This window comes from Lissotriton helveticus, chromosome 6 (assembly GCF_964261635.1).
Source record: "Lissotriton helveticus chromosome 6, aLisHel1.1, whole genome shotgun sequence".
Taxonomy (NCBI): domain Eukaryota; kingdom Metazoa; phylum Chordata; class Amphibia; order Caudata; family Salamandridae; genus Lissotriton; species Lissotriton helveticus.
Window position 1 is genome coordinate 226031769 of NC_136067.1, and position 12453 is coordinate 226044221.

Genomic DNA, 12453 nt, shown 5'->3' on the forward strand with positions numbered 1-12453 from the left:
AAGGGTATCCAGGTGCTGGGGGGCGTTGGGGAGATTAAGTGAGGTATTGCCCAGAGTCACTTGATGCTGAGCTGCGCCATTGCCAGGGATCACACCGTGAATCCGGCAGTCCGGAGTCAGCCGCTTTTGCCGCTGCGCCACACCTCTCCCGTCAACGGTGAAACTAAATACTCTGTGCCCAGTTCACGTTAGATCTCTAGTGTGAGGCTCGCCACAGGTTGCTCGTGCTCCCCTATATTCGCCCACTACAGCACCTTGATGAAGGCACAGCAACTAGTTCTTGCTAAGCTGTGCATCTGACATTTGCAGAGGGAGAATAGAAGATAGAAATTAGCACATTGGGATGCACAAAATTTTATTTTTTATTTGGAAATGGTATTGCAGAGAAGTGAAATAATCACAGTATGGTGTAATTAGTGTGTGCGAGTGTGAGCTGATCTCTCAGGTGAGTAGTCCGTAGTCCATCATTGCCGTGAAAAGATTGTGAACACCTGCAGTTTTGTGAGTGAGTGTTCACACACTTTTTTGTAGATCACATTATTACCTTTGATACGTCTGGAGATTTGTGGCAGTCAGTGGACTGAAGTATAGTATTGAAATGAGAAGGGAACAACAAAACTGGTGGTGTGTAGGGTAAAAGGATATATTTGGGAACATGTTTTGAAGTAAAAACGCACATTTTAGAAATATTTTCTTGTGTGACTGTAATTTCCACATTTGCTCATATGTAAATGCTTATTGTGCATGCAGCTACTTCTGTAAAGAATAGATCCACAGATGACACCTTTCCAGGACTAATACTGCGATTCATTGACAATGTTTAAGAAACTGTGACTTTACTCCGACCTCAAGGGTAAAATTACCAGAGAAAATTTTGGAATTTCTTTGCGAATATAGCCCTTGTCTTTTGTATTGAAACATGACCTTCTTTCAGACTAATAGCCTAGCCCTATCTGGCTCTTCTATGAAATACTTTGCCAGCTGATCTCATTTTGAAAAGTAATTTCAGACCTTTGTGACTGCATTGCACCATAAACTCTGATTGCTAGTGCCCAACAACATGGTAGTGCTCCTTACCCAAAGACCAAATCAATAATTTCATACCCTCTTGATACACCGAAAGAGGATGGAGTGAGTAAAGGGACTGGCTTTAAAGAGTTGTACTGGTGGCTACTAGTTTCTTTTAGTTTGAGTCCATAGTCAAAAATTGCCTTGATCTGTCAAGTTAAATGATAGTTCTTTGCATTTGAGGCTGAATCCTGGCCCATTTACTTCACAGAGACAATCAGCGTTCCTCACACACTGGAAGGTTACACCTGCCTTAATAAAGGTTTTGAATTTTGACAAAAAAGAACTTATTTGTAAGGTTACAACATTCTTGCACTCTGAAACAGTTACTGTTTGTAGTCTTCCATACGTGTGCAAAAGTGCTTTTCTTCAGATCCTTTCACGTTGACTTAAACAAGAGTTGACACTACATAAGTAGATGTTTAATCTGAATGATGATTCTATAGACCCATTTCCACAACGCTGTACTTAGTAGCCGGAGTTTTAACAAGACCTCAACCATATTGACTATATATGATGTGTTCAGTAACGTAACAAGATCCAAAACTCCTGATTTTCACAGCCACTTACATTTAGTCGTATCTGTAAATGATATTTAAAAAGTTCGAGTAGAAAAGATCTTAATAGATGTTTATGGGATTTGATTGAAAAATAATTCACAAACGTTTGTGTTTCTGCAGTGACCTTTCCACTCGATCTCACCAAAACCCGTCTTCAGATTCAAGGGGAAGCAGCTCTTCGTGAACATGGAGTGCCCTTACCCTACAGAGGGATGATCCGTACAGCTGCTGGCATCGCCGAAGAGGAAGGCTTGCTCAAGCTATGGCAAGGAGCAATGCCTGCAGTTTGCAGACACATAGGTGATAATCTGGTCTCATGCTATATATCAGTCCTAATATTAACTGTCTCAATGTACTTTATTTTATTGAAATACTTTAAATGATCTGATGTATATTAGGATTCCAGCTCTTAGGTCTGGAGCAAAGCACATCGTTTAGTTTTATTTGCCAACCTTGTGAGAGCATTTATTTTGTTGCAATTGCATGCATTTGTTTCCCAGGCATTTTCTTTACTTCTGTGCTTGTCTGAGTTCCGGTGGTTAGACAACCAAAGCTCTACGTAGAAGTGTTAACAAATAATACAATAAACGTAAAAGACTTCATCAGATACTTGCAGATCTTTCTTTAAATTATTCCTATTAGTTATAAACCTCGCCTTTGTAACACAGATAAACATTCAAAAATGTCCCTACTCTTGCTGCCTCCATCTCCACTATTTGTTAGGTCTGGTGTAAGCTAAATATTCCTTCTCATGTATACATGTCGGATGTATGACGTTACAACGCGATATATTACAACGCACTCCGTTACAACGCATTTTTTACAACGCAGGATCCATTACATCGCATGCCTTTACAACGCATGACATTACATAGCAGATGCTATTACAATGTAAGTATAGGTAAGTATATTATTTTTTTTTTAAATGCAAGTAATTTAAATTTAATTAATTACATAAATTAAATTGTTTTTAAATAATTATTTAGTACATATATTACTTTAAGTTTATTTTTAAAAGAACTTTTAATAATAAAGAACTATTTTTAATAAATAATAAAATTATTAAAATTACTTTTTTTAATGACAATAAAAGATTGTATTTTAAAACTAAACCCTAAAAAAAAACCTGTATCCCAAAACCCAAACCCAGCCCTGAACCCTAAAAATACCCCTGTACCCCAAAACCCAAACCCAGCCCTGAAACCTAAAAATACCCCTGTACCCCAAAACCCAAACCCAGCCCTGAAACCTAAAAATACCCCTGTACCCCAAAACCCAAACCCAGCCCTGAAACCTAAAATACCCCTGTACCCCAAAACCCAAACGCAACCCTGAAACCTAAAAATACCCCTGTACCCCAAAACCCAAACCCAGCCCTGAAACCTAAAAATACCCCTGTACCCCAAAACTCAAACCCAACCCTGAAACCTAAAAATACCCCTGTATCCCAAAACCCAAACCCAACCCTGAAACCTAAAAATACCCCTGTACCCCAAAACCCAAACCCAACCCTGAAACCTAAAAATACCCCTGTACCCCAAACCCAACCCTGAAACCTAAAAATACCCATGTACCCCAAAACCCAAACCCAACCCTGAAACCTAAAAATACCCATGTACCCCAAAACCCAAACCCAACCCTGAAACCTAAAAATACCCCTGTACCCCAAAACCCAAACCCAATATATTTATTTATTATTAATATTAAATAAAATAATTAAATAATGTTAAATAAAATATAAAATAAAATTATATACTTACCTATACTTACGTTGTAATGGCATGCGTTGTAATAGCATCTGCTATGTAATGTCATGCGTTGTAAAGGCATGCGATGTAATGGATCCAGCGTTGTAAAAGTTGCGTTGTAATAGAAGTGCGTTGTAAAAGTTGCGATGTAACGGCTGTTTCCCATACATTATACACTCTCCAAAGAGGGTCTTTGGATCAGGCTTCTTTAGCCATTGGGTCAGCCCTCTCTTAGCCATTACATGTATGAAATATGTATTTTGGGTACGGTCAGTCCGCAGCATTGCACAAATACTTCATTTTTATTTTTAATTTTGCTTTGCTGAGGCTAATAAAGTAATTCCTCCTTCGCATAGTATTTACTCCTTGCAGACCACTAACAAAGCACACTTCAACATATTGCCAAGCACTGGCCTTTGCAACCCCCTCCTACCACATACAAAACCCTTATGGGTAGATGCCAATGAACCATAGTGCTTGTCAGTTGCCTTCCTTTCCTGATGCAGTACAGTGCAGCGTGCTTTTGATACTTTTTTTTCCACAAGAGAATTTTATTTTTGACAGCCAGTACAATGCAGGGGCCCTACAGGGCACACAAGGTACATAGATAGAGCGACATATATGTAAGTCAACATTATCCCAAAATAGTAAAGGATTGAGTCCACAAAAGATATATTGCAAGGAATCATAAGAACAAAGAAAGAGGGAAACAACTGTGCCACATTATCTCCGTTCAAGTGCTGTTGATACTTGAGCCTGTTATCACTACCCTCCCCCTTCACCCCAACCTTGCTAAGGCTGGTCTTCCAGTCTTGTCTCACACATCTACATGCAGGCTTGTTGAGGATTGGGTGACCCAAATTGGTCAGCTCTAACACAAACCAGGAGAGTTTTCCTGTCTGCGTAATGCATGCAGTTAAGAAACCGTATTTCCAGAGGAGTCGTTTACAAGGATGTGTATCAAAAGATTACACCTTCATATTCAAATAAAATAAAAAAAGTAGTGGATGTCTGTTGGAACTGATAGTTGCTGAGGCGGTGCCCAAACCAGGCAAAACTTACCACTTCTGTCAGGGTTAGGTGATTACACTCACTGTATAACTTGCGCTCATCCTTGGGTAGCTTTGCACTGACTGGTCAGACTTATCACATAGGCAATGTGTAAAGCATTGGCACAGTACAATCACACAGTAACTACACTGAGCATCACAAAAGAGACTTCACATGAGGTGTGTGTAAATAAAGATTGTTTTCAACACACACCTTGATTAACACAACATGAACATTATGTATTTCAGGGCTTAAAGCACATTTGGAAATATTAATAGCAGTACTAGGCCTAACCTTGTTAAAATGACATCAGTAATATACACTTAAAACTATTTTACGCCAGCACCCTTATGCAGTAATATACGTTGCCTGATCAGAGCCCACCCTGGCAAATAACACAATACAAACCCACCTATTACTAGGGTTCACCCCAGGTCACAACAATTTCAGGAATTTGTAAAGAAAGGAATTTATAACACTTTTCAGCAGCACCATGGGTCAAGGACGCACAGGTAAAGCTGATGTCAAAACGGAGTATTCGTTAGGTAAATAACACACCAATACACCAACGCTGCTGCACTGTGAAACTTTTAGCAGGCTGTTCTCATGTAGTACACTCCCCCACACTCTCACAGCACCGTAACGCGGTGCAAAGGATATCGGCAAGTCCATATGGAGCTCACACAAGCACTCCGCACCATAACACTTTGTAAATGATATACGGCAGGTCAGTTGATAATATAGATGTATACCCCGTGGGGCAATCCCTCCCACACCTCTCAGTTACCCCTACACTACTCTGCCCACAGGTTTAAGGCTGAAGTCACACTTGTTCAGGGGCTCAGGAGAGAAGGCTGGAGTAACTATCAGGGTAACCAGGCAACAGTCGACCAAAGGGGGGGGGGGACGGGTTGGCCACCACTTGGGAAGTTCACCCACTTTATGCTGAGCAGAAAAAGCTGGAGACTGTCCCAGTTCAATCAAGGAGTCCCTTAATTCGCCGTCCGGCAACAGCCCAGTTCTGCAAAGCACACTGGGGACACAACATCTCTGGACCTGCTTTCGATCGCTCTAGGAAGTGTTTCTCAACTCTGTCATGTACTCTCACCACCCACACCGATCCGGACAAAACTACCTGGCATTACAAAGTCGTCAGGCCGGGTGAGGAGAGACTAGTTGATTAGCCGCACTGAGGGCAAGACAGAACACTCGGTGAATTGGGGGTGCAGCTGTCCCAGCTACCTCCAGGAAGTCATTCATAACATCTGGTGCACCTTGATCCAAGTCGCACCAGACCATCCGGTTACACTGAACCACAAGTCAGGTTCTCCGTACCTCCCTGGAAATGAGGCACAACTTCTGGTGCGTGATGATACTAGTGGCACCAGACAATCTGGTTACAGTCACCCCATAGTCTGGTTCGCCGTACCTCCCTGGATTGAGGCATAACATCGAGTGCGTCATGATACGCCTATAAATCCCTCAACAACATCGGACCCAAATACCTCAATGAATGAGTATGTTTCCACGCACCGAAGAGGAACCTCCGCTCCGCCGACCTCGCCCTGGCAGAGGTCCCCCGCATCCACAGAAGCAGAACGAGAGGGAGGGCTTTCTCCTACATCGCAGCCAAAACCTGGAACTCACTCCCGGTCAACATCAGACGCTCCCCAAACTTGCACACGTTCAGGAAAGACCTCAAGACCTGGCTCTTCGACTGAACCGGAGCAGTTCCCACCCCCACAGCACCTTGAGACCCTCGCAGATGAGTAGCGCGCTCTATAAACCACTGATTGATTGATTGATTGATTGATGATATGAGTTATACCAGACAATCCAATTCCACACACACCAGTGCAAGTTCAGTAGTACTCCCCTTTTGTATCGCTTTGTTCGCCCTAAGTGTGGCAGGGTATGCTCAGACGTGAGTCCCTTGCTCACTTGGCTACTGGATTCAAGATAGCCTGGCTGATGAGGATTATGAATCCGAAACCGGTCCCAGGATGCTTGTTTCCGGTCCATGGAAGACATGGCTTGGCAGTTCGGGCTGGACTGTTCCCATGAGGCACAGGGTCAGACTGATTTGCATATAGCCATGTCTGAAATGGGGTGGCTGAGTGGGCTAAAGAATGGTGATGGATTAAACCCAGATCAGTTGACTGGGGGTGAGTGTTTGATTTGCTCAAACGCTCCGTCCATCATCCCCTTTTGTATTGCTAAGTAGAATGAGGCATTACTACAGATGCACCCTCCCTCTGAGGGTTGCAACCTGTCAATCCGACACCGCACGCAATGAGCATGCAGTCGCCGTATCGCACAAGAGAGATGTGGCACAGATGACGAACGGGCCACGCTGAGTCCCGCAGCCACTGAATCTGCTCACCACCATCGAGACGCTTGTGGCCCACGATGCAGGGGACACTCCTTAGGTGCGGGCACAGTTTGGGGGATCCGCATAAGATAATCCGGTCTCCAGGCTCAATACTTAGTTCCACGCTCACGCCGCGCTACAGTCAGGATCCAGCAGACAAAATAGTGCTTGAGAGGGCACCGCGCTCCACGTGAAACACATAGACGGTATAGGTCCCTCACAGGAAGTCTTTAATGTCCCTTACACCGCCACAAAGAACAGATGGCAAGCCAACAAGCCCTTGGAGAGCAACCTTCAGGGTGCCACACAGTCAGCTACTATTCAGGCAGGGTGCATGGCTCCTTCCTATGCAGTCTGCTCCGTGTGCACAACAAATTCCTCTGGCAGTGTGCACCACGCAGACCAGGATGTCTAGTCCCACATCCCTGCAAGAGTATCTCTGCCCTGCTGAAGTTTGTCATCTATAGTTGTACTGTAGGATGCCTTTGAAGTTGGGGGTGGGTCAGAGGGTCTCCCTTTAAACCAGAGATGTCTCCCATAAACTTCAGTCCTGTCTGCTATGAGTCCTTAGAATGCAGATCTTAACCTTTTAGTGGGGTCATGATCTGGCTTTCCAGAGTCCAAGTGTCAAAACCTCTCCGCCCAATCTATTCAGCCAAGTCCTCAAATTGCAGAGGTCTTTCGTTCCAGTTGAATGCCCAATGTTTATGCTAAGCACAATAGAGCCACTCAATAATCCCCTGGGGAGTGGGTATCATCAATAACACAATACAGGTTGTCCCCCAAGGAATTTGTTTAGGAAATATTTACAATTTAGTAATTTTACAGCAGTGATCCTGGATTCAGATGTGTAGGGAGAATTGCACAAATACCAAAAAATGTCCAGAAGATTATTTAATTAGACTTTTGTACTTTCATTTTTTGCAACATGGCAACAAACATACTACTGACGCTGTAAAAACAATTGGTGGTAGTATATGAAACACCTTTTGCTTTAAGTATGGATGAACGAAATACCATACATAATATAAATTTAACGTGACAGATCATCAAATTTATAAACACAAAGATTAGCACGTAAGCAAAACGATGTTAGGCGTCGACGTTTCGGTCCTCCGTCGGTCTATACGATCCTTAGGACCATCATCAGGACGGTACTGTTGCACACATATGTCTAATATAAAAACAAGAATATATTTCTAGTGTAAAAACGGAAATATCCTTAAAATACCTACATAAATCAAAAAAGTATCGTCTGCTCAACACAAATAGTGAAACACACCCACAGTGTCAGAAAAGGCTCCAAAGTCCAACATGTATAAAAACCATGCCACCAACCAATCGTGTTCCCAAAACTACGTGACTTTAAATAACTCTGAGCCAATTAGCTTCAAAAGACTCGCGTTTCAAGGATCTTCCAGCCGGAAGAAAAGTAAAGAAGGGTCTAATTACCACAAATCTAATAAAAAGACATAAACATCAACAGAGTCCTAATGTCTTAAACTCATAAAGCTCGAGGGATCAGAGAATACTCACACATCTTCTCGAGTATATCTCGCCACCTACAACATCAAAGAATCAATGTAATCCAATCAATATGGAAGAAGTCAAACGACATTGGCACAATGGGAGAACAGGGGTAATATCAAAACAATCTAATCATAGAGTACTCACGAAGGTAAATCGAGTGGCCTATGTTACGTAAAACAAAGAATCCACTGAATCAATACTTGTAACCAAGTAGGAAAGAAACCTTAATCCCTAGAGATTAACACCCAGTGTGTTTCAAAATAGGGTATTGTGCTCACACAAGAACCCCTTACAACAGCGTATAAATCGCCTGAAAGATAAAGCAACTGTTAGAAATGGGATTTCTGGTTGGCTGAGGCTTGCGCCAAAGTCAGGCAGAAACCTCCACTCTAGTTAGGGCAAGGAAGTTACACTCCAAAGATAACCCCTGCTCACCCCCTTAGCAACGTGACACGAGCAGCAAGGCTGATCCCGGAGGCAATGTAAGTTAAGTATTTGCGCTCGCAACCACCAACAACATCCCAGGCCCCTCACAAAAGCTACACAAGGTTATAGCATTTGTATTACCATAAATACATTCGATAAGAATTACACAGGTACACTGTGCCAACTGGCACTGGGCAGTATTTACAGGGGATTATCTACATGGGACAGGGCCACGTGGACCACTGTCAGGAATAGCACTTGGTAGAAATTAGCACTTGAAGCATAGGATAATTGTAACATAAAATAGCACTTGTAGAACACAACCAGTAACTACTGGTAAACGGTAGGTTATCACTACGCAACCCTAACCACCTTAGGCATATATCACGCAGGGACACAACTTCACTAGTATAACTATACTAGTCCAAACAACCTCCTAGGCAGGAAAAAAACATGTAAAGGTATAGGCATAAGGCATTACACATGATGCAGAAATCACATTAGGCAGGTAATCACATTTGCGCCAAAGATCACAGAACTGACCCCAGGCCAACTTGGCCTCTCAGGGGCTCACAGGCGCAATGTCCAGAAAAGTCTGAGCTTGCTGCACAGGCAGCCAAAGGAGACTGCGCAAGAGTTCTCCGGCCTAAACGAAGCAGCTGCCCACTAGGTGTTGGGCAGCTGGGGAACTGCGCCTGGCACCAGCATGCCTCCTCGTGGGCTCGAAACAAATAAGCGGACAAAGGTGGGAGCCTCTCGCTCTAACAGAAATATGCCCACATATCAGATGGGAGCCACGGCGCTCTGATTTCAACAATGAATGCCCCACTATGTTGGAGCGGCCCTCTGGCGGGGGGGGGGGGGGGCACTCTGGTATGCAGGCGCCGGTCTTGCGCCTCACCCTTGCTCTCCTGGTCAGCCCCACTCACCGGTGAGACTGCGGGGATCCTCTGGTGGCCGGTAGGCAGCGGGTGGGGCTCTTTCACTCGGGAGAGCCTCGCCGGGGAGGAAGGATGCTTCTTTCCCTGGCCGGTCTCCGGGTGGCTGCGGGGCTCCCTAGACGCCGGGAGCTCCGCTAGGGAACATGCACCTTCTCTGGGCACCCCGGGGCTCTCCCTCGTTCTCGGGGGCCCCGGGTGCAAGCGCCACCTTTCTCTGCTTTCGGGAGCGCGGGGTGGGCTCCCGTCCGCTTCCTGTGTACTCTTCCTGGGGCAACCAATCGGAGCGCGGCCCTGGGCGCCGAGCCTCTGGGACGCCTTAACCAATGGCAGTGCGGGTCCCCTCTGACATCAGCGGGGAGCCAGCGTGGTGCTCCGGGACACGTGGGCCGTTCAGCGGTGATCTCGAGGGGTAGGCTCCCTCCTCCATGACTGTAGAAAGCGGGGTGGGCACCCGCTATGGCGATTCAGTAGGCAGCGGGTTGGCACCCGATTAAATAAATAATGAAACGGGTGGGATCTCGTGTATATTAGCTGACGCAGACGCAGGGTGGGCACCTGTGCTCTGGAACGAAGAAATGAGGGGGGATCGCCGCAACGCGCTATTCGTGAGGGGGAGGCCATCGCTTCCCAGGCGCTGGCAGGTCACCCAAGTCCCAAAGGTTCAGGGACAAAGTCTAAAAAGTAATGAAGGCAGGGGGGGCAAAGGCTGGGCCCAGGGGCCAGCTCACAGGGCCCTCCAGGCAGGGAGGCATTCCCCAGTTGTGGTCCTCCTGGCGCCCAGCAGCAGCAGCAGCAGCAGGGCCCCCTCAAGTTTGGATCAGGAAGAACATTTTGCATGGGGTCACAGCCCCTTCTTATACACAGACATCCTTTGGCTCAGGCTGCAGGGTTAAGGAAAAACCAGTCGCAGCTAGTTTTGGAGCACTCTGTTTGCTCCGCCCCTCTCCCCATTCACTGGACAGGCTAGGGACATCAGATGCACCACAGGGGGCGGAGCCAGCATTGTGTAGGTAAAGCCCAGCCCTATTCAGGTCCCAGGTGCACCCCTCCCTCACATCAACATGCAGATCTCTACATTCACCACTGGGGCAGACCCATCCTAACTCCTGGAGCCAGGCACACCAGCCAGCTCCAGCCAATCACAAGCCAGACAGTCAATTCATCTTTATTACACATGCCAACTTCTAGAAGTGGCACTTCCACACTAGACACATTAAAGCCGCACACATCATCGCACAGCATTTACTCTCACGAGTTCGCACATACCAAACTCGAACCTGCACTCCCCACGCATCAGGAACTACCATGGACACTCACATTCCGCATGCATTCCTATGGGAGGGCAGGCCTATCTCACAACATGCACTCGTGCGCACGCACTTTACAGTGGGTCACAGTGTTAAAGTGCGCAGAAGCCAAAAATCACTAAACCAGGTCACAACTAAAAGCAAAAAGTTTAGGGGTGAACCTGCCAGAAGGGCCAAGTCCAACAGCAACAAATCCAGTATTACTGTCAACAACGTAATGAAGCCTAAAAAATAAAGCCTAAAACATATATACGAACAGGGGTAACTCCAAGAGCAGGGAGTAAAAAGGACGCCACGCCAAAACGTACTGTGTACTGTGCGTTGAAACCCACGTAGTGAGTTTCAAAAACGCCCGACTCCAAAAGACCGAGTGCGGCGTGATGACACAAGCGGCTTAACAAATGGCAAGCGGTGGATAAATAGTGACGTCACTATCGCTGCTATAGTCGTGGCCATCTTGGAATGGTCCCGCGATGTTGAAATCAGAGTCAAAAACATTTATTAATATTCGTACAGCTTTCCCAAAGTGTTTAATTTGGGCTTGCAATCCATTCGTCACGGTCTAAAAGAGACTGAAGGCATAGTGCTTAATGAACATCAGTATAATACGACTTGCACTCATACTAGAAACAAATGGAAAAAATTTCGTCGGGTGCAGAATAGCGTAGCAAATATCTTAAAATAGCTCCAAAAAACCTTAAATATCACTAGTACGGTTAGAAGACTGAGTGAGAAATCGGGGAACAGCTATGAACAAATTCATGAACAAATCTAAAGGCACCCAACTCGAGTCACACCGTTATAGTTATCCATATCCAAGATCCCACACAAAGGGACAGGCAGTAACCCAAGATGGTCAAGATGAATCCTTACAAAATTGCCAGGGTATGCCACTCGATCATCGAATTTAACCCTTTCTCCACTGTGTTACAAGACCAAATCCATTTATTTTCTTTTTGTGTGAGCCGATCGACATTATGTCGCCTCTTGGAATTCTTAACCACCTCAAGTACAAACCATTTCATTTCATTAGTGTGAGACTGTACAACGGGGCCACTGAAGTATCGAAGGTAGACACTGGTTGGTTTGGAATATTTATTGGTATTGCTGCTGGATAAGGAGACACTCCTTTACTATATTGAAAACAGCAGTCTTGGTCTCTTGATCCCGATTGTCTTCTCGGGCGTTTCTCTCGTCTTCCCTCCAACCGGGCAGGAAAACGGCAACAAAAAGTAAAAGAAAAAGAGGCTTTTAGAATATGGGTTATTGGACCAAACGTCTCTTTAAGGGAACGGGTGTGAGGAGTAGCCGAAACTGTTACTGGACCTCAGGCGATAAAACCCCGGGGGGTGTGCAGACCAGAAATGGTGAATGGCGTAAAGGGACAAAAGAAAGCACAAAGAAAGAAAACACCACCAGCACAGCCCCGTGACCTCCCTGTAGCTTTACCCC

General features: G+C 45.3%; 1 protein-coding gene across 3 annotated transcripts in view; it reads left to right on the forward strand.

The window, feature by feature from the left end:
- Positions 1-12453, forward strand: part of SLC25A27 (solute carrier family 25 member 27) — a 222540-nt gene that overhangs the window by 3489 nt on the left and 206598 nt on the right. For all 3 annotated transcript variants that reach the window (XM_078647654.1, XM_078647653.1, XM_078647655.1), the window contains exon 2: positions 1749-1928. In XM_078647654.1, coding sequence (XP_078503780.1) covers positions 1749-1928 — 180 coding nt within the window. The remainder of the gene's footprint in view (positions 1-1748; positions 1929-12453) is intronic.